The 21,642-nt window shown below is 34.9% G+C and overlaps 1 protein-coding gene across 4 annotated transcripts in view; it reads right to left on the reverse strand.

Moving 5' to 3' along the window:
• The window catches only part of LOC122813969 (neurotrimin-like), a 2,345,907-nt gene that overhangs the window by 74,193 nt on the left and 2,250,072 nt on the right, over positions 1-21,642 (reverse strand). For 2 of the 4 annotated variants that reach the window (XM_044086523.1, XM_044086524.1), the window contains exon 7: positions 5,534-5,569. The exons of 1 other annotated variant lie outside the window; for it this stretch is intronic. In XM_044086523.1, coding sequence (XP_043942458.1) covers positions 5,534-5,569 — 36 coding nt within the window. Of the gene's footprint in view, positions 1-5,533; positions 5,570-17,741; positions 17,840-21,642 lie in introns of all 4 variants that reach the window. One more of the 4 variants, XR_006366750.1, reaches the window with a different exon arrangement.

Consider the following 21,642-nt stretch of genomic DNA (forward strand, 5'->3'; position numbering starts at 1 on the left):
AATTCTGCATGGCCAACAGTATGACAATCATGAATAAATTATTCCAGCATCATAAGTGTCAACTTTACATGTGGACATGACCAAACAGGTTTTACCAAAATCAAATAGATTATATATGTGTTAATCAAAGATGGAAATCAGCAGTCATGAAAACTAGAACAAGACCAAGATCAGATGGCAGCACCGATCATGAACTTCTGGTTTACAAAATCAAAGTGAACTTATGAAAGAGAAGAGTTAATCAGACAGCCATGGCAGGTTATGATTTAGATAACATACCTGAGAAATACTGCGGAAAACCTACCAAACCAATTTGAGTATTAAACGTGGAAGATAAAATCCCAAAGAGCTTTGGTTTGACGTAAAGACAACAATCACAAAGGAAGCGAAGAGAACACTTTCAAAGTGAGTCAGGAAAAAGAAGAAACCCTGGATATCTGAAGAAGCTAACAAGCATAAGAAAGAAGAAAAGCCAAAATATCCATCAATAGAAAAAAGATGATATGTTTGAGTCAGCTATTTCGATGAGACATCAGAAGGAGCAAAAAACAATATTTCAGCACAATGTGCCAGCATGTCAAATCTAAACATGTATGTGGGAAAGCTAGACTAGCTTTCTAATAAATTAAAAGGACTGAAATTTCAGCCAAGAATGGAAATGCTCTAAGATGCTGAAGGAAAGATGCTGAATGAGCCTGAGAGAATTAAAGAATGATGGAGGAGTTATGCTGAGAATCTCTATTCAAATGAAGTTGTCAAGGATTATAAAGATGAAGACCTAACAGAAGAAGAGCCATAGATTTTGAAATAAGAAGTTTTTGCAGTAATTGATGCCCTGTCAAACAACAAAGCTACTGAAGTAGAAAGAAATACCATCTGAACTCAAGGTATCTGATTGAGCCATTGCTAGGTTGACCAAATTGTGCCAATGAGACTGAAAAGAAAGCAAGTGGCCAATACACTGGAAAAGATCTATTTCTGTACTGATTTATAAGAAAGGAGATGTCAGGGAATGCGGCAACTACAGGACAATCACATTACTTTTCATGATAGCAAAATCTTGCTAAAGATAATCCAGTGGCACTTACAAGATATATCATTGTTGACATCCTGGGGATACTAAGACTAAGGAATACCAGAAACCTAGTAATTTTTGCTTTATCGACTACAGTAAGGCCTTCCACTGTGTCAGTCATGAAAAATTATGGACAACTCTGTTGTAAATGGAAATACCAAAACATGTCATACAGTTAATAACAAATCTTTATGATGTCCAAGAGGCTACAATTCGAATGGAATATGAAAACACAAGTTGGTTTTCGGTTTGAAAAGGTGTACGACACTGCTGCATCTTGTCACCATATTTGTTCAATCTGTATGCCAAAGCCATATTCCAAAAGGCTATTCAGGAGGAGGATAACACTGGAATACATGTAGGTGGATGGCTGATAAACAATCTGAGGTATGCTGATGACAGAACACTGCTGACTAAAACAAAGGAAGATATGGAACATCTACTGAGGAAAGTCAGAGAAGAAACTCAAAGGATGGGACTAGAACTGAACAGGAATAAACCCAAGATTATGTCAACTGATAACATCAATAAATGCAAGCTCCATGGAGAAGAAATTGAGATGGCTTCAAGCATGAACCTTTTGGGTGCCCTTGCAACCATTGATTCGACTAGCACTCAATAAATATTACATAATTTGGTGCTGGGCAAGGTGGCTATGAAGTCTCTAAATAAAATATTCAAAAGTAAGGGCATCAGACTGTGGACAAAGATGATACTAGTTCAGACTGCCATATTCTCTGTTGTCAACTATGGTTGCAAAAGCTGGATGATCCAGAAAAAAGACTGAAGGAAGAATGACTCATTTGAAATGTGGTGCTGGACAGAATCCTGTGTGTGCCATGGACAGTCAGATGAGCAAAGAAGTTGATCATAGAGGAAATTAGACTGGAAATGCAGCTCAAAACACAAATGATGAAACTGCGTTTGTCATACTTTGATCACATAGATCGAAGATTGGAAAGATTGAGTGGACAAAGTACTGAGAAAGACCACCAATGAGATGGATCGATACGATGATAACAATGACAGGTCAGACATTGGAGGATCTCATCAGACTAGCACAAAACCAAATTCTTTTTAATTCTTTAGTCTTTCAAGTCACCAAGACTCGAACTTGAGTTGACGGGACATAAATAACATAACAAACAATGAACCATTTTAATGCAATGGTTCTGGCAAAAAATTTGTTTAATGTTTTTGACTAAGGCTTTGATTTGTTGTATGCTCTCTTTGTCGCCTGTTGACATTTGAAAATAAACTGACTGCTTTTCAAGGGTGATATTACATAATGCTTTATGAAGTGATCTGCCTATACAGTGTGCTAAATTACATTTCTTTCTTTCCAGTTCCCTTAACAGTACTATATATTGATACTACAGGTGGTTGAAATTAAACTGGTCAAGCATTAATAGGCTGAATCTCAGCATGCTAAAAGAACAGATCACCAATCACTGTTTCCCACAAGAAATCACTGTCACTGTAATTTCTGAGTGTGCTTCTGCTGAAATTCCTTCTTCCTTTAGGGAGATTTATCCCTCTTTGATTTCTGTTAGCACGGATGTTTGGGTGGTGTGAAGGACTTATCCGCAACAAGGGCAGTGAATGGGAGCTTGTCCACCCCTACAAAAAAATGTTTGCAGTTGAAACTGTTCCCCCCCATGAAATACAAAGATATGTATTCAACATTTTGGCTCATTTGTTTTATCATTTGCAGCCTCATAAGGGATTGCATTTTTTTCATTTCTCTAATAAAAAGTTGTACTTTGCCACAGTGTGACGACAGAAACTGATCACTGTAGTGCTGTACATAGTTCATATACCATGACAGGCATTATATCCTCTTGCTTATGCTGTCTTGTTCTCTAACACCTCTCATAATAACTGCTAATCACAGGGTTACATTATACTTACCTGTAAAACACACTGTATAATGCACCTTTTTTATCACTGTTGACAATTTGTGTTCAGGATTACATTATACATATCTATAGAACATTATGTATAATGTACCTTTTTACCACTGTTGTCACTCTGTGTTCAGGGTTACCTCCACCTTACTTGTAGGACATGCTGTTGTGTACACCATTTTAATAATGTTGTCACTTTGTGTGCAGGGTTACCTCCACCTTACCTGTAGGACATGCTGTTGTGTACACCATTTTAATAATGTTGTCACTTTGTGCTCAGGGTTACCTCCACCTTACTTGTAGGACATGCTGTTGTGTACACCATTTTAATAATGTTGTCACTTTGTGCTCAGGGTTACCTCCACCTTACCTGTAGGACATGCTGTTGTGTACACCATTTTAATAATGTTGTCACTTTGTGCTCAGGGTTACCTCCACCTTACCTGTAGGACATGCTGTTGTGTACACCATTTTAATAATGTCGTCACTTTGTGCTCAGGGTTACCTCCACCTTACCTGTAGGATATGCTGTTGTGTACACCATTTTAATAATGTTGTCACTTTGTGTGCAGGGTTACCTCCACCTTACCTGTAGGACATGCTGTTGTGTACACCATTTTAATAATGTTGTCACTTTGTGTGCAGGGTTACCTCTACCTTACCTGTAGGACATGCTGTTGTGTACACCATTTTAATAATGTTGTCACTTTGTGTGCAGGGTTTCAACATACTCACCTGTTCAATTTGTTATATAATGTAACCTTTTACCACAGTCACCAAGAAAAGGATAATAGAAAAAAGCACTGCAACACTCGTAGCTGTAAAATCAGACTCCTGGATTTATTATTTTAAAGCAATTCAGTAAAAAACATAATAAAACATAAAAAATAATTTCAATGAGTTTATCTATGTACAAGAAAATAGTATTTAGGGTTTTTATTATAGTATTTGAGTTTTGTAGCATCACACGTATTTTATTTTTATATTTTTGTGTTCATCAAACATCCTGGGTCATTTCCCTTTTAAACACGAGTATTTGTTTTTATTAATTAATTGGATCAATTACATGTGTGTATGTATATATATATATATATATATATATATATATATATATATATATAGTTAATTGATTTAACATGTTGATTGTCTGATGAAGTCTGAGGAATACTTGGACGAAAACGCTGCTTGTTTTTTACTGAATTGTGTTAAAATAATAAATCCAGGAGTCTAATTTTACAGCTACAAGTGGTGCAGTGCTTCTTTCTATTGTCCTTTTCTTGGTACTTGTTATTGTTGGACAACAGTTCCTCCTGTTCTTTTTGGCTTTTACCACAGTTGCCACTTTGTGCACAGGGTTTTATTATACGTACCTGTAGGACATGCTGTATAATGTAACATTTTACAAGAGTTTGCTCTTTGTGCTCAAGGTTACATCATACATAGCTGTAGGACATGGTGCATAATACAACTGTTTAGCACAGTTCACATATTGCAATATTTCTATTTAGATCATTATAGATAATCATTATATAATTTTTCCACTAAGTGACTCCTCGAGAGCATTCATTAAGATGCTGTTTACTTATCTGTATAACATGGTATAAAATTTAACTTTTTTATCATAGTAATCACTGTGTGTTATTTCTCTTTAGATCATTATAGATCTCATTTATATAATTTTGTACTACATGACTTACCCTAGGAGCATTTATTCACTGATTAGTAATAGAAAAAGGAAGAACATATGTACATGTATATATCTGATAACTAGGATTTATCATAACCAAGAAGGACCTTCAATTGCTATTTCAAGTAGTTCTAGCCAGCAGCAGGAAAAGAACATTATTATCTATGAGGGAATGTATTTGTTATACAGACGGGAACTGAATGAGATCTTGAACAAAAACAAGACCTACACGAAGACAATGAATGTTTGAGACACAGGTGACAAATGCCCCAGACATTTTATATCTAGATGTAATGTATCTACTATAAGAACTCTCTTGAAATAACATAAGAGTTTGAACTGGTGAATAATATAAAGAAGTGAAAGTATATAACCAGGAAATGAAAATAAATTCAGCTAATACATAATGTAGATTCCTCACTAATTAGCATAACTTGGGATATACAAACAGTTTCCTATATGAATTTAAATAGACATATCATACTGTGCAAATGGGTCCTCCCACTTTACCACTTCTGTAATTAAACACTAAACTTCATAGCATAATATTTAAATATCATATTCTTAACTAAGAAATATTAAACACATGCAAGCTAAGTATGCTTACTTCAAAATGTATTATTTGCAAGTATAAATCGGAGAATCTTCGCATGCATACATGCACTGCAAGCATTGAATTATGTCACTCAAATAACAGAGAAAAATTATATTGAAAATGCAATTAATTAAAATACAGTACACCAAGAAATTTGAATGTTAAGGTCTACATCACTTGCAGAATAAAATGGTTCCATTTTTCATGCTTTTCTAAATGAAGAAACATATAATTAACTAAAAGCTAACAAACTTGAAGTATATACTAACCTTGAAATAGGGTTGAGCTTGTAGGCTCACTTATTTCTGAATCAGACAAAAGAAAAAAAAAAGAAATTTGAAGAATCAGTTTTATATCCCCAAAGGCATTATTTTTTCACTAAACCAAACTTAAAAAGTGGTACTATTTTTATTAAAACTGTGTAAAGTCAACAGAGAGCTTACCCATGATCTGTATAACATAGTATCTCAGTAGTAGAACTTTATTGTCAACATACAATTCACAAATAAAATACAGCTCTAGATAGTTCTCACCAAAGCAGAAGATCCCCAAGTGACGGCTCTTTCCTTAAAGGAAATCCTTACATATAAGTTTAGTCACTGTATCAGCACCATAGCTTCATCATATGCTACCTTGCGCAGTTGCACAAAGGAGCAAAATAGGTTGTTGCAATGTTGAAAACCTTTAAATCTGAAATTTTATTTAGCTGTTTGTCTTGCTACACATTTAACGAGATGATTGCTAATTTTAAGTCACTACACTCTTGGAACTTAAGGACTTCAGTATATGCATTCATTAAATAAGCTAAATTATCCTTACAGCTTCATAAAACAATGTTGAAATGCACTTCACCGCCTTTGGTACCTGCAAATCGCACCCTTGAAGTTTTTGCACCTGTGGCAGTTGTCCTTTAGCCCTGCCCTAGCTAAAGCCTTGCACCACATAAAGTGCTAGAACTGACAAGGTCTGCTTAGCATTTACAAAACTTGACATTAGCCAATAACATTCTCTGACCTATCATGGAATGACACTGGCCCTGGGCTAGTGTATTACACAAAGAGAAAACATCTTCTTTATCTGTGCAGTTAATGGGTAGCAGCTCCCTCTCTCTCTCTCTGAATATATGCACACCTATCTGTCTAGCTATAGATATAAAACTATGCTTATACATATGCACATGCACACGTGTGTGTGTGTGTGTGTGTGTGTGTGTGTGTGTGTGTGTGTGTGTGTGTGTGTGTGTGTGTCTGTGTGTGTGTGTGTGTGTGTGTGTGTGTATGTATATATATATATATATATATATATATATATATATATATATATATATATATATAAAATCTATATGGTGTAGTGACAGCCTGAATATCGACAGAAAATATATCTTAAACTCCTTTATATTACAGCTAAAAACTTCTAAATACTGTTGTGTTACCTTGGATTTGGTATATGTAATTAAAAAGTAGTGCAGGGTGTAGACTGCAGCAGGGGCTTGCCTCCCAGCAAAATCATTGATTTTGAATGTGGTCAGGTATTGCTATTCTTTAGTGTTTAGATATTTTTAGTTGTCAATATTAAGAAGTTTAGATATTTCCATATATTTGTTCTAGGGCAATCAGGTGGGATAAGAATAAAAATAGACTAGATCTTACATGTGGAGCACATTAAATTGCTAACTAAAATATATGATGATGTTTGTAAGATGCTTCTCTTCTAATGATGTACATTGAGGTTTAAAGCACAATATAGCTAAAAGGCTGGACTTCTAAAAAAAGTGTTTTTGTTTACTCAAACTGTTTTGTAGTTGCATATAAATAATTCCCAGGTTCACTTTGTGGGTGTGGTTATTGAAAAAAAACACAGAGAAAACTGAGTATACAGTAAGAAAAATTAAATAAATTAAACCAAAGTGCAATCTTCATGCATGTTTGTCAAAATCACTTGCCCTTACAACTTCAGGAGTATAACTGAAAATCAAATTAATACTAAAAGAATGGTGCTTCAGAAAGTGAGAGCCACAATTTAATTGCTTCTAGTACATAAATAGTTCTGAGAAAGATTGGTTTGCATGAACACACAAATTAAGCAATAAATACACACTTGGGAAGAGAATGTTAAATGCTGCAAAACTTTCATGTATTATTTTCATTTCATAAGTTTCCTTATTTAGTGCAGAGATGAAAGAGGTATGAAAACGTGCAATATTCAACATCCTGGTTCCAGATTTAGTGGTGTTTTGTTGCTTTGGTGTACAGTTCTAATTTTTCCATATGTTCATAGGTTCATAAGTAGGTACTAGGCTATCTGCCTGAGGGCATTTATAAGCCTAGCCAGAGTGTGTTGGCTTTCACCACCCCATTGAATAATTAACTGAGCCTCTGTCAAGCAGAGCCAATGAAGTGATCCCAGGGGTGTATTTTCTGTTACCCATCCACTCGTCAAGGCTTCTCTTGAAGAGTGTTAGTGAGGGGCTCTGCCTAATGTAGTTAGGAATTTTGTTCCAAAGCATGGGGAGTCTCTGTGACAGGAATCTATCCCTAAAGCATGTTATATTTATTGTTGTGGCGAGGTTTAGCTCACTAGAGCAGGTGGCTCGCAATGACTTGGATTTCTTTAGGTGGAGCATGTCCACCAATTCTGAGTTGGACATGGCTTTGTAAGTCAAGCAGAGATCACCTCTGAGTAAGCGATTTGCCACTGAGTACAGCCAGAGTTTTTTCAGTCGGGCTGCATAGGACATATGTTTGAGGCCAGTAATCCTCTTGCTGAGGTGCTTTTTTGGTCTTTCCAGCTGTTGGAAGTGTCTTGTGAGGTACATTCCAAATGGGGCATTGTACTCTATGATGGTTCTGATAAGTAACGCATAGAGGGGCACTATAACCTCTTTATTTCTAGATGCGAACCCCTTAGTAATTAGATGGGCCACATAGAAGGATTTCTTAGCTACTTTGGCAATATGATTGTCAGGTTTTTATTTAGTGCCTCCGAGTATGATTTCATGTATTTTTTGCCAGTGCTGGCTTAGTAGGTCTATGTGAGGCTGGAGGTGTGGTGCAAGTGTTAACCTTCTCCTCATGACTGTCTGTTCCAGTCTTGGGTGGAGAGACCTTAGCCTCCACTTTGACTGTATAATTACATCTCTCGCATATGTTAGTGTTTTGTGGTAGGAAGAGAGGGCTGTCTGTGTACATGAGGCAGTTGTAAGATTGCCTCAGGATACCCAGATTCACCAGCTGGACTGGAGAGTACACCTGAAGTTGCCCTTTGGTCATGCCTGAATAGTAGGGTGAGCTGCTTAGTCGCTGCAAGCAGTCAAGTGTTGGGGTATATTAGTGCTTGCTATTAGGTCTGAGCAACTGCTGGACTGTAGGATGCTTTTTGCTTGCTTAGGTTGAGAGTTAGACTAGTTTTAAGTGAAAAACTAAAGAGGAGACTTAGTGGAGCTGGGAATAATTTAACCCTAGCTAACCGGTGCTGCCCGGCACACAAAACCGTGCAAACACGGTTTTTAAACTACTAACTTCTGGGCTGGAACCACTCCTCCAGGGACAGATGGCTGCTCAAAGTTCCCCTCTCTCTCACAGGTGAACAGAGAAACTTCCCTCTATCCAAGTAAGGTATGGGCAACTCAGAAACTTGTAACACAGCCCTGAATTCAGCACTAGCCTGAAAACTGGACTATACTAGCTTAGAAAGGCAGGAAACAAGACATTTTTTTTGTTTGTTTTTTGAAAAGATAAGGCAAAAACAGTAAAAAGTACACTTAAAACAGCTTTAAATGACTACAAGCGATCAGAAAAGGCTATCATACTTTAGTGTGCAGGCTACAACAGTTGAATATAGTGAATACATTGAATTTAGTTTTCTATGGTATGTTTAATGAAAACACAACTTCTGTATCCAGGTAAATAACATCACGTCTACTCAGGCTTGCATACTGTTTCATGGAGGGGCAATAAAATTTTGTCATATGGTCAAAATATTGTCCATTTTATCAGCTTTTATGTCAGTTTCATACCATTGCCAACACTCAACTCTTACTGAAGAAGCTACAAATACTGGGCAAAACCACCTATGAAGCCTTGGCAGTCTGATGTGGGGACATCCACTATTGTCAAGGGGAGGGGAGTGTATTGGAGAGCATGGGAGGATTGATATACCTAGACCTTAATCATCTTGGCTACAGAGGTTAGTGTAGAACTAGAAATAACTTATTTAGAGCAGTTGAGAGATTAATTATCCCTGTCTAGGAGGCCACTGGCATGACATACAAATGAGAGATGCCATTCTTAAAAACAGACTAGAAGAACTTGTAGTCCAATGGGAGTACTTGTGCATGGAGATAGAGAAAATGTTATCAAAGAGCAGGCAATTTTATATATCACAGTAGTATATTCTGTAGAGGGAATGCAAAAGGATTATAATAACATTTTCATTGCAAGATATTAATAATTTTGATGAACATTTAGCACAGAGATACATTTGTCAATATGTAGAAGTGCTCAGTCTCCTTAGGATATATATTTAAATTTAGACCATTTGATTTTATTTTATTTGGGATGTTTCTGGCTAGCTAAGTGTATTATGGAAAGAACATTTATAGAAAAGGTACACTGTAGCATCTGTTCTTCTGAATGTCCTAATCTTTAACACAAATTCAAGTCATGTCCCTTGGTAGAGTAAGTATTTAAAGCACTTAATGAAATCATCAGTGCTGGATAGGGATAACACTTATGGAGAGTACAATATACTGACCAGGGTTTATTTCAGAAGACTGAAAAACCAAATGACTGAAAATTCAAAATACTGAATGATGGAATTTTCCCCTTTTCCACTGTTGTGCAGTCTTGGAGTTGGTATAAATAGTTAGCAGATGGTATGAGAGGTGCAGGGGTTGCCCCATGCATTAAAAATGTGTTCATTATTTTGAAGTTTCCTTCTTTTGGGATTCAGTCTTCTGAAGTTAACTCGCTGACCATGCTTGCATACGTTTTTGAGTATTTAACAAGAATGAACTGCAGTTGCACTTTCTGACAATAGTATTAAGAATTGGGACTGCTTCAGAGTGGAAAACCTCAGAACTTTTAACGCTGTTGAGCTTATGTAGCTCTTCTATTATACATGAAGGGCTTTCATGTTTTGGGTCCCAGTGGCTTAGATGTGACTGTTAACATCTAAGGCTGTACTTTAAATTGTAGACTTTGTAGTCCATAGGAATGCTATTTTCATCTTATGTTATTTTAGGTGCGAGTTCCAAAATTACTATTTCTTTAATATCATATGGAAAATCAGAGCTGAAAGCATGTAGTATTGCCATTTGCTAACTGGATTAATAGTGCCTGATCACATATATATTTTTTGTTTTACAAATAGAGTTCTTACGTGTTTGAATTGTAATCCTTTTAAATTTTTGAAAATTTCCATGATTAAAAGAGGAATGCCTTTTAAGAATGTAATAAGATGGAATGTTATATGGATTTAAGTAATGTTACAGCAATGTTACACAGTTTTTGAAAAAATAGTAAATTGCATTATTATACTGTTTATATTTTGGATTAAGAGTACATTGATGTAGAGAATGAACGAGGAGGATTATATAAATATAAAATTGACAAAGGATATTGGCATAAGCATTAAAGTATGTAATAGTAAGATATGTGAAACAGGACTTGAGCTCACCAGATCAAGGCAGAAAAATGGGTGTTTGACTCAGATAATATTTAAGCATTGGATTCAACTCCTACTCATTATGAGGAAGTAAAAGAGTATGGATAAGTAATGCTGTATTTGTATATTGATGATAAAAATGTTTCTGTGATATTCAGAGTTTGCATTATTAATGACCTACTAGTCAGGTTATACTACTACATCTAAAACTATTAAGCCAGCTTAACCTATAATGCTTTTTTTATGATGAAAGTGAAGAAAAGACCCAGTTGCTTTCCTTATAAAGAAAGAAAAGATGTGGACGTTTCTTTTTGCTATTGTCAATGTATAGGTATGAAAGGGCATGCTAACTTTAATAAGTCATGCAGCAGTATCTTCAGACTCTGGTGAACAGTAAATTATTTTAGGTATGTGAGTTTTAAATAATACAACATATACATTATGAAAAACCATTTCCTTATTAGTTATTTTAATAAATGGATTTGACTATATACTCATCAGAAACAGGACCATGGCATGAAATGGCATGATAATTAACCAGACAGAAAGAAGTTTTAAACACATAATGCAAATAAGAAGGTTATCAATTTATGTCATTAGTATTAAGCTTTGTTTCTCTGATGGGACCTAGATAGGAAAACGTGGTAACTTTGCATTTATACAAATCAATGAAATTAAACAAAAAATGTAAACAAATGTATGCAAATGTGCATTGCATCTAGTCTTTTGTGTAGAAAGGTGTGAAGAAGAATAAAACATAGAAAGGTAGATATAAATAAGAAAGTTAAAGTAGAAACATGGTTAGGATTTTGATAAATTTATTGCCTTATGACAATACGCCAGGCATATTTGTGTGCACATTGACTCAGGATAATTGAAAGAAGCACTGAATTTAAGTTATTTATTTAAGACTGTCATTAAAAACAGAAATGAACACAGAATAAGGAAGAGGTTTATGACAAAGATATCCAACTAGGCTGCATTGGGTTAGGAAGAATACATTACAGTCACAAATGAAAATGTATGATTTTGTAACAGTTTAAATAAAATGCAACCGTGTTTTCCATTATAATTTAATCTGATATAGAAAATAGCAACTAAAATAAAAGCTAGAAATTGCACAGTTTTGATTTAATTTTAAGAATGCAAAGGAAGATATATTTTAGAATAAAGTGCTATTTAAAGTATGAAGTGAGAATAAGGTGTAACTCCATGGCTATATTATTAAATTTGGCTTCAAGATCATAGGTTGAATGAAACTGAAGGCCAGTGTTGCTCAGGTATCCTCATGTTTTACAACTTTAATTGCATCAGATATTTTAACTCTACCCTAATGTTCTTCAAATTTTGCTTGAAAGATAAATATAGACGTCCAAAAAAGGTCAACAATGTCACCTGGATATTAAGGCTGAATGTGCATCTTATTTAAAAGAGAAAACATGAAAAAGTAGTTAAGTATTCATTTTCCATCTCAATGGAAGAAGTGGTTAGTGCTTTGCTGCCAGAACATGGACTTATTATCCATGTGTTAGCAACTTTTTAGGATTGTCATGCACCTTTTAAAATAATACAGTTATCAGTGTTGGTTTCTTCAATAGAAATGTAAATGATTCTTCTTTCATTACAAGATCTGATAGCTCAAAAAAAAGAGTAGTTAGATACTTTTCTGTTAAGACTCCTGTGAAATCTCATGTGGTTAAGGATGCAGACACCTCTGTTTCTCAGACTGTCATACAAACAGTTTTTTTACTACAAAAAAGCTACTTTTTTAACAAAATCACCTTAATATCACACAAACAACAATCTTTAAAATCTAGTCAATATTAAAATAACAGAAAAAACATACAATGATAAAACTGGACTCAGTATTATTAATATAATATTTTAACATAATCATATTAACTCTTCTTTCTGTATAACATTTATAGACTAATGACATTTTGTCAACACTGCTTTTTATAAAAGTCTCATATATCAAAAAATATAAGCATGCACATCTCTGACATTAAGTGATCTTGCAGACAATAAAACTTGAACTTCAGTACCTTGTGACCAGAATATGACATACATTGACAGTGTTTCACTAAATTATACTACCTGGCTAACATGTATACATCAATACTTGGTCATTTGTGTAGATCAAAGTGTGTGTTGTACTTTTAAGAACCATTCCAGTCTATGGGCACGTGGATATAAGTACTGAGCACGTGCAAGTAAGAGTGCAATTTTGAATGAGCAGCCAGAGTGAAAGCATGTATGTATGTACCAGTCAGTCAGTTAGTTCATTTAAGTTTAATGTTCCAGTCCTCCTTCCAGAAGTGTCTGTGTGTAATAAACTACTTAAACGAACACCAAAGGCTTGTCTTATTTGAATACACAAGACAAACAACATGGTGCCAGAATAGGCCCTGAAGTCAAAACCATGAGGTGCACAGTCAGTAATCGAGGAATATATATGAGTGAATCATACGAAGCTCAAATGACTCACAAATGGGTCAGAAACGAATTTCCAGATACTAAAACTCACATAAATGTTTTTTTACATAACAAATGTAAAAAGGTCATTCAAAACATTCAAAACAAAATGTTTGAAACTGCAACATAGTGATAAAATATTTGAAATACTTATGAAAATGTTTAAAATAACTTCTAAATCACATAAAATGTATAAAGAAGGGAAAATGACCATACTTTTTCACAATGTACTACTTTTTTGTATTAACCAAAGTTATTTGAAGTATCTGAAGTGTACAAAGTGCTGGCAAGTGTATGAAGTATTACAGTGCAGTTTTTTTTCACAAACTACAGTCATTTTGAAGAGATTATTGTGCATTTGAATATTATTACAAGTGCCTGGTGTGTGTATGTTTAAATATAATTACAAAGGCCAAGTTTGCACTTTGTTTAAAAGTAATTTTTGGCATGGCAGAAGGATTTCACAAACCCAGTCCACTTGTGTTTGATAATAATATTGCAGAAATTGGAGAGTGAGCAAGAGTACAATATTTTCATACACTCTGCTTTTTCTAACAAAGACACATGTACAAAGGCATTTATTCTGCTTAATCTACCTGTTTCAGGAGCCATTGAAAGAGAGTGTATATTTGTGCATGCACCTGCTGTGTTTGCAGGGTAGGGGGAGATCCATCATATTGTGGTACAGGCTGAAATGTGGGAAGAGCCTGAGTGCTTAAACAGCAAATTTAGAGAAATGTACAACTCCCCAACTAATATTACAATGGAAAGACACTTATTTAACATAAAAGATCAAAAGCCTGTGAAACTTTTGCAGTATATATAAACAACTTGAGAAATAAGGCTAAACGTGCAGATTTTGTGATCTTAGAGATAGTTGATAAAAGACAGGCTTGTGTGTGGATTTAAAAGATAATGCAGTGAAAAAGGTTTTGCTTCAAGAAGTGATTTAACTTTGACTTATGCCATAGAGATTTGTCAGATATATGAGGTCATGGAAAAGTACACAAATATACTTACAAATGAGAAAAGTATGCTCGCAGTGCCTTCCAGTGCTAATGTTGATAGTATGCAGCATGAGGTTAAAAGATACATGACTACGAGCAGTACCACACCCTGGGCCTCTCTAGCAAAACCCGTGGTTCCTGTAAAACCTAGAGCAGCTACAGTAAGAACCAGGGTACACTCAGTAAAGCAAAGGGGTGACTCAGCAAAACTTGTGACAAGCCTCATAGTCAACTATTGTAATTGTGGAGGTAGCCATGAGCCCAAATGAGAAAAGGGCTTAGCTTTTTGTCAGCAGTGTCAGACATGTAAAACGTGGAATCATTTCATAAAGCTCTGTAAATCTAAAATCACACATTGTTTTTTTAAAAGAGAACATTCAAAAAGGCAAGATGATCAATAAGAAAGTTGCTACCCTACTTTTTATGTTGATGGTGTGTCTGTGCTGGGTAAAGCAGTCAATGCAGTAGATTTTTGAACAAAGAACAAGATATTGTGTACTGTTTGGATTATTGGGAGACCTGTAGAGCTCAAAGTTGATACTGTTTCGAAGTGCAATGTTTTGTCAGCAGGTGTGTTTGCTAGAGTTAATGCTGGTGAGAAATTTAATTTGGCAAATTGTGCAAAGCTTGTTGCTTATGGTAATAAGGAAATTCAAACCGAAGGCTCATTAATGCTTTCATGTTACTCTGCTGGGAACAGTCAAGAGACATGTACAGTCATTATTAGGTCTCAAGGACAGTTTGAAAATCTGACTGCTTTCATTTAATAAAGAAGTTCACCATATAAGCATGAATGATAACAGCTCGAATTTCACACAAACTATTTTTTCTGACTATGCCAGTATTTTTAAGACATGTTATGCAAACTCCCAGTTGTATATTCCATGAAGTTAGACCATGAGGTAAGCCCAGTCATCAGGCCAGCTTGGAATGTTCCAGTAGCTATGCAGAAGAGAGTCAAAGCTGAGCTAGACAGAATGATGCACCTAGGAGTAATTTGTCCAGTAGAAGAACTAACTTCCATGGTGGTAGCGAATAAGAAAAGCTCAGATGATATTAGAATATGTATTGATCCAAGACATTTGAACAAAGCACTAAAATGACTTCATCATTCAATGCGTACAATCAAAGAAGTTGCTGCCCTCATGCCAAATATCACTGTTTTTTCTGTCTTAGATGCAAAAGGTTTATTTTGGCAAATTTTGCTTGATCAGGTCTTCATTGATAACCACTTTTGGTATGCATTGGAAAGGTACACATTTTGATAATGTCATTTGGGATAAATTCTGCTAGTGAAGTCTTTCAACATGTGATGGAACAAATATTTCTGGCTATCCCTGTGCTATAATAGTAGATGACATATTTGTAGGAAGCAATGGTGAAGTTGAGCATGATAGAAACATCATGGGAGTTCTGAAAAGTTCTTGTGAAGTGAATCTTAAGCCAAATCCTCAAAAATGTAAATTCAGGCTGAAAGAAGTTACTTATGTGGGTCATTTGTTTACCAGTTCAGGTTTATGACCAGATCCTTATAAGCAAACTGCAATTCCTGAAATGCCAGCTCCAGACAACGTCCAAGCCTTGCAGCATTTTCTTGGCATGGTCAACTATTCTGGCAACTTCATTCGAATTTCAAAGAACCTTCAGCACTGCTAAAAGAGCTGACATGCAAAGATGTAACCTGATCCTGATTAGAACAATACCAAAGAGCATTCAATGCCCTGAAACAGAAAACTACCAGTCCACCTACTTTAAGATACTATGATATTCACAAACCAGTCACTTTATCTTGTGATAGTTTCAAAGTTTGATTTTGATGCAGTCATTCTTCAAGAGGGTAGACCAGAGCCTATGCATCTACAACTCGTACCCAAACTGAGATGCAATATGCTCAAAAAGAGAAAGATCTTTTGGCAATTGTGTTTGCATGGTCGAAGTCCCATGATTATATTTATGGCTGACCAATTCAAATAGAAACTGACCAACAACCTTCAGTCACTATTTTGAAAAACTCAATGTAGGCAGCTCCTGCAAGATTGCAATGCATGATGCTCAAATTGCAAAAGTACAATTTCAGTTTTGTTTACACAAAAGACAAACATCTTTACCTTGCTGATAGTTTATTCAGATCACCCAGACAAACCACTGAACAGCATGAAAATGCAAAACCTGATTTAAAGTCATGGAAGTCAAAAATGTTTCTTCCACACATCCTGATGTGCTTAGAAATCACACAGCTTCAGATCCAGTTCTCCAGAAGTTCACCCACTTTATCAGTCAAGGTTAGCCATCAAAGCAATCTTGTCTACCATGAGACGTACAGCAGTTTTTTTCCTTACAGAGACAAAAGTTTGACAGGAGATGGTATCATCATGAAAGGTCCAAAAGTGATTGTTCCAAAATACTTGCAACAAGAGTATATTGAAATCTTGCATTGTGACCACCCAGGAACTCATTCTACCAACAAAAAAGGTGCAAGAGGACTAGTATTTTGGCCTTCTATGTCAAAAGATATTGAGAAGGAACTTTCTTATTGTTCTGTTCGTAATAGTGCTAAACCACAGCAATAAAAATAACCACTTCAGTTAACCCAGATTCATGAACTATCTTGTCAACAGTAGCTACAGATATTTTCAAATGAAATAGTCATTACTTGGTATTAGTAGACTCTTGTTCAAATTGGCTCAAGATTGACCTACTTCCTAACCTAGCATCCAGCATTGTCATTACAAAGTTGAAGAGACATTTTTCTCTCCATGGTAGTCCACACAAAGTCATTTCTGACAATGGTGCATAGTTTACAAGTCAACAGCTCAAAGGATTTGGTGAAACATGAGTCTTTGTTCATGTTACTAGTAGTCCTGAATACCCACAATCAAGTGGCTTGGCTGAACATGCAGTTCAAAGTGCAAAACAGCTGTTACAGAAATCCAAATGAGACAATACTGATGCTTTTCTAAACTTGCTTCATCTCAGAAACATTCCTAGCGATAACTTACTGTTTCACCTACTCAGAGACTGATGTGGAGACAAACCAGAAACAGACTACCAATTAGTAAGAATTTGGTGATTTCATGTGCTAAAAAATACAAAGCAGTAAAAGCTTGACTCCTAAAGAAGCACTTGTCACAAACGTCCTACTACAACAAAACCAGCAAACCTCTAAGTCTGTTAAAAGAAGGAAAGATATTGAAGGATTTGATCGGAATGGACTTGTGAAACATTTATGTGAAGAACTGAGATTGTACTTTGTGGAATCTCAAGGGATGGAATTTAGGCAGAATCAGAAACATTTACTACCAGTGTCTGAGCCAGTGTTTCAGCATCTTACCTGTAATGGCAACTCTAATTCTCAGAGTGGTTTGTCCAATGTTCCTGTTCCAGAAAAAATGTCATCTGTTCTTGTTCCTGAAAGTGTCCATAAAAATCCTGAAACAGAACATTCCCCAGTGACTGTCCCTATTGCTAAATCCAATTCTGATTATTACATTAAAAGGCCAAGTCGTATCTCAAGACATAATCCTAGATATACAGCAACCTGGACATGATTGTTATTGTTTATATATGTATGTATAATTTTCATGCCTAGTCAGTTGTGATTTTTTATTGCATGACAGAATAGTCAAAGAGGGAGAATGTAGATCAGAGTGTGTATTGTACCTTTAAGAACCATTCCAGTCTATGGGCACGTGCATATATACGTACTGAACATGTGCAAGTAAGAGTGCCACTTTGAGTGAACAGACGAAGTGAATGCATGTATGTGTGTAGCAGTCAGTCATCTAGTTAATTTGTTTAAGTTTAATGTTCCAGTCCTCCATCCAGATGTGTTTGTGTGTAATAAACTACTTAAACAAACACCCAAGCCTCATCATCTTATTTGAATACAGAAGATGAGCGACAATGTGTACATCTGTAACTCCATTGCATGATATCATCTGCTTCTCCACTCACACATCCCTATGAAAACAAACTCCTCTTGATAGACCTATTATATCTTATTAATTAGTCATGTAGGTCACCACTTTAGCTTTGAAATGATCAAGTCTTTCATCAGCCAGAAATGGTTTATCCTGACTTTAATAATTGAAATTTTACCAACATTTCTTAGTCTTTTAGTATTGTGAACTCTCACTGCTTAGTACATCATAACTCATTTACTTCCCTTCAGTTAACCTCAATATCTAAATATTTCAGCAGAACATGTAAGAAATCATTCAAACTGGCCTTACTTTGAAGAAACTACTTAATCCCAAACTGCATAGTAGTTTTCCTCTTTATTGTCACCCTCTTTACTATATTGAACTTCAAATGTATTACTGCATGCAGGAGCACAATGCAAGTCATTCCTTCAATGCATTGGCCATATATTATATCCATAATTTTTTACCATGATTTACAGTCATATACTTCTTTGCAAGAGCTACCAGTTAATAACATTCTTCCGCTTCAGTCAATTTAATAATCATGTCAGTTATGCCAAAAGAAGATCCAGTCAGTTAAAGAAATATCTCAAATTGACTGATTCCAATTAATCCATGTGAATGTATAATACTACAGTCTAACAGCCATGCAATTCCACAATTTATCATAGAAATGTAAAGTGAATGGGGCCAGCCTAAAGAAAACTCAACCATAATTATTACACTGATTAAACAAATATTGCGTCTCCATCCAAGTCAAACAATCGAGTATGTATTTTGATCAGTTGACAGAGCATTGTTATATACTCCTTCAGTAATGGAATAGACAGGTCCACCACAGTTAACAATAAGAGGTAGTGGTTGAGTCTCTACACTACAGCTGATTGTAGGTTTACCAGACTATGTTTATATCCCTGTTGTTTGTTCAAACTACACCTAACATAAAGAACTATGATGAAATCTCTAATCATAAACTATAACAATCTCACTTTGCAAACAACATAGAGGATTGTGATCAAGTCTTAGTTCCCTATGCCTTCCTTGTAAAAACATTCCAAATTCCCATTGTAGTTTGAACAAATTCCAGTCTAAGACTCCTTAAGTTTCCACTGCAAAGTCCATCTTTCCATCTCAGTGCTTTATCTTCCAACAAATTCAAATACTGGTCAACATGAACCATTTCAACATATGCCCCACCCTTTTTATTCCTTATGTTAAGCACATCTGTTTCAAAGGCAAGATGACATCATACAGATCCTTCAAATTATGACACAATTCCTGCATCATTTAAACATTTGAAAATAATGCTACTGCATGCAGTGTTCCTGATTCATTATTTTCACTGTCAGCAACTAGAAATGTATTTTAACCTACAGATGAGTATTTGAAGAAATGCAAACTGAGTGATTAGCATAATACATTTTTGCAATATATAGCATGGCTGCAGGAATAAGCCATTTTTGTCAGGGAAGAGCAATTATGATGGAATATGATTAAACTGATCATTACAATGTTACCCTGAATGAGTACTAACCGGTATAGTTATCCATATATAGTGGATAATTTAAACGCAATCAGTCCTACATGTGTGGTATTATGCAATATATAAGAGATAACTGTTTTGCACTTGCACAACATTGTCACTAAATTCAGATACCACCGTGGGTCATATTTGTTGTAATATCCATCAGTTCCTTAAGAGTAAATGCAATAAATGCACATATGTGTTCATAATGTCCAGTTTAAGGATTACCTTTATCACTGTCAATCTAGATGAAAAGCGTATAGCTATTAAAAAAGAAAAGAAAAAAAGTTCTTAGCAAGGTAGCAACCGGCAACCAAAATACTGCTAAATACAAATAAAACAGCAATGCCAAATTACATATAGCTTGAAAAGTTCTAGCCAGAAATATTGCTAATTAAGAAACACAAATGTCACTGCACTTTATCTAAATAACCATCAGCTAATTTATGGTTTATTTTGCAACTGAACACATAGCTGGTAAATTAGGATATATACATTTGGATTTATATTGTGTGTTACTCTACTTTTCATGTGCTTCAAACTCAGATGGAAGAATAGACTCTACAGATTTCTGAATATAAAGGACTACTTAATTATTAAAGTAGTTCTTATTATAAAGGAGTACTTAATTATTAAACACTGCAAATGACCATCTTATAGAAAAGCAGTTTTGTAATAAAAGGTATTACAACAATAAACTCAAACAAGGAAATGAAAATTTCAAAACCAATAAATAAATAAATAAATACATACATAATACCCCCAAGGTAGTTTCCAAAGTCCATGAGACTGGGAAACTCCAGAGTAACCAGTGTGGTGGACAATACCGTTAATGACTGTAAAGCATCCTTTAACACAAAGTGATGCTCAATTTAAAAAAACATGTAATGTTCTTTTGCCTGACTACAACAAAGAGACTTCCTCAGGACTAAAAACTTAATTAGTCACATCATTTAAATACACTGCTCATGTAATCCCATTTTTCAATTCAAACTGTCTACTATAATATCATCTTAGTTCAACAATTAAAAGTTATTTATATTTAATAAAAACAAACTTACTACTAAAGGTTAAACCTACAGAAATTAAAAATACAGTAATGCAAACTCACTACTACCCACCAATTACAGATCAAACATTGTCCATGATGAGTACATAATAAATCACTAATGATTTAGATAAATTGTTCATGTTTACAATTTGTCAATCCTTAGCTTAAATACGGGGTTAATGGGCACATGTTCATCTCCACTTGGAAAATAAGTTGCCTTATGATGTAACTACCAACACAATTCTTTGCCCTTAGATTTCTTAGAAGAATTTCTAGGATTTAAAATAGAAACTTTTTAAAATGCTTGTATAAAGCACTGTTCAACTTTCCCTTAGATACAGTGTAAGAGTACTTATCTATAAGTTTCTTTAGGAATCTTTCTGTTTTACCTATATAGAAGGCATGTGTTACATTTATTTATATATACTAACCCATAAGAAATACAAGTGCCATTTTTCAAGGCTATAGCAGTATTTATATACATATACATATACATATACATATCCCTTCCAAAATAAACTGACACTGGGGACATTTCACATTTTTTAAATGTTTATTATTTTTATATACACCTTCAACTAATTGCTTTATATTCTGAGTTGTCTTGTATATAAAGTATGGTTCATTCCACACAATTTTAAATAGGGCTTCATTTTCCATAAAATTGTCCATCTTCTTTTTATTATATTCTTAATTGTATTATAATGAGTACTAAATATAAAACAACTGCTCT

The sequence above is a fragment of the Protopterus annectens genome, chromosome 10.part0 (genome assembly GCF_019279795.1).
Source record: "Protopterus annectens isolate FY-2018-M chromosome 10.part0, PAN1.0, whole genome shotgun sequence".
Classification (NCBI taxonomy): domain Eukaryota; kingdom Metazoa; phylum Chordata; order Ceratodontiformes; family Protopteridae; genus Protopterus; species Protopterus annectens.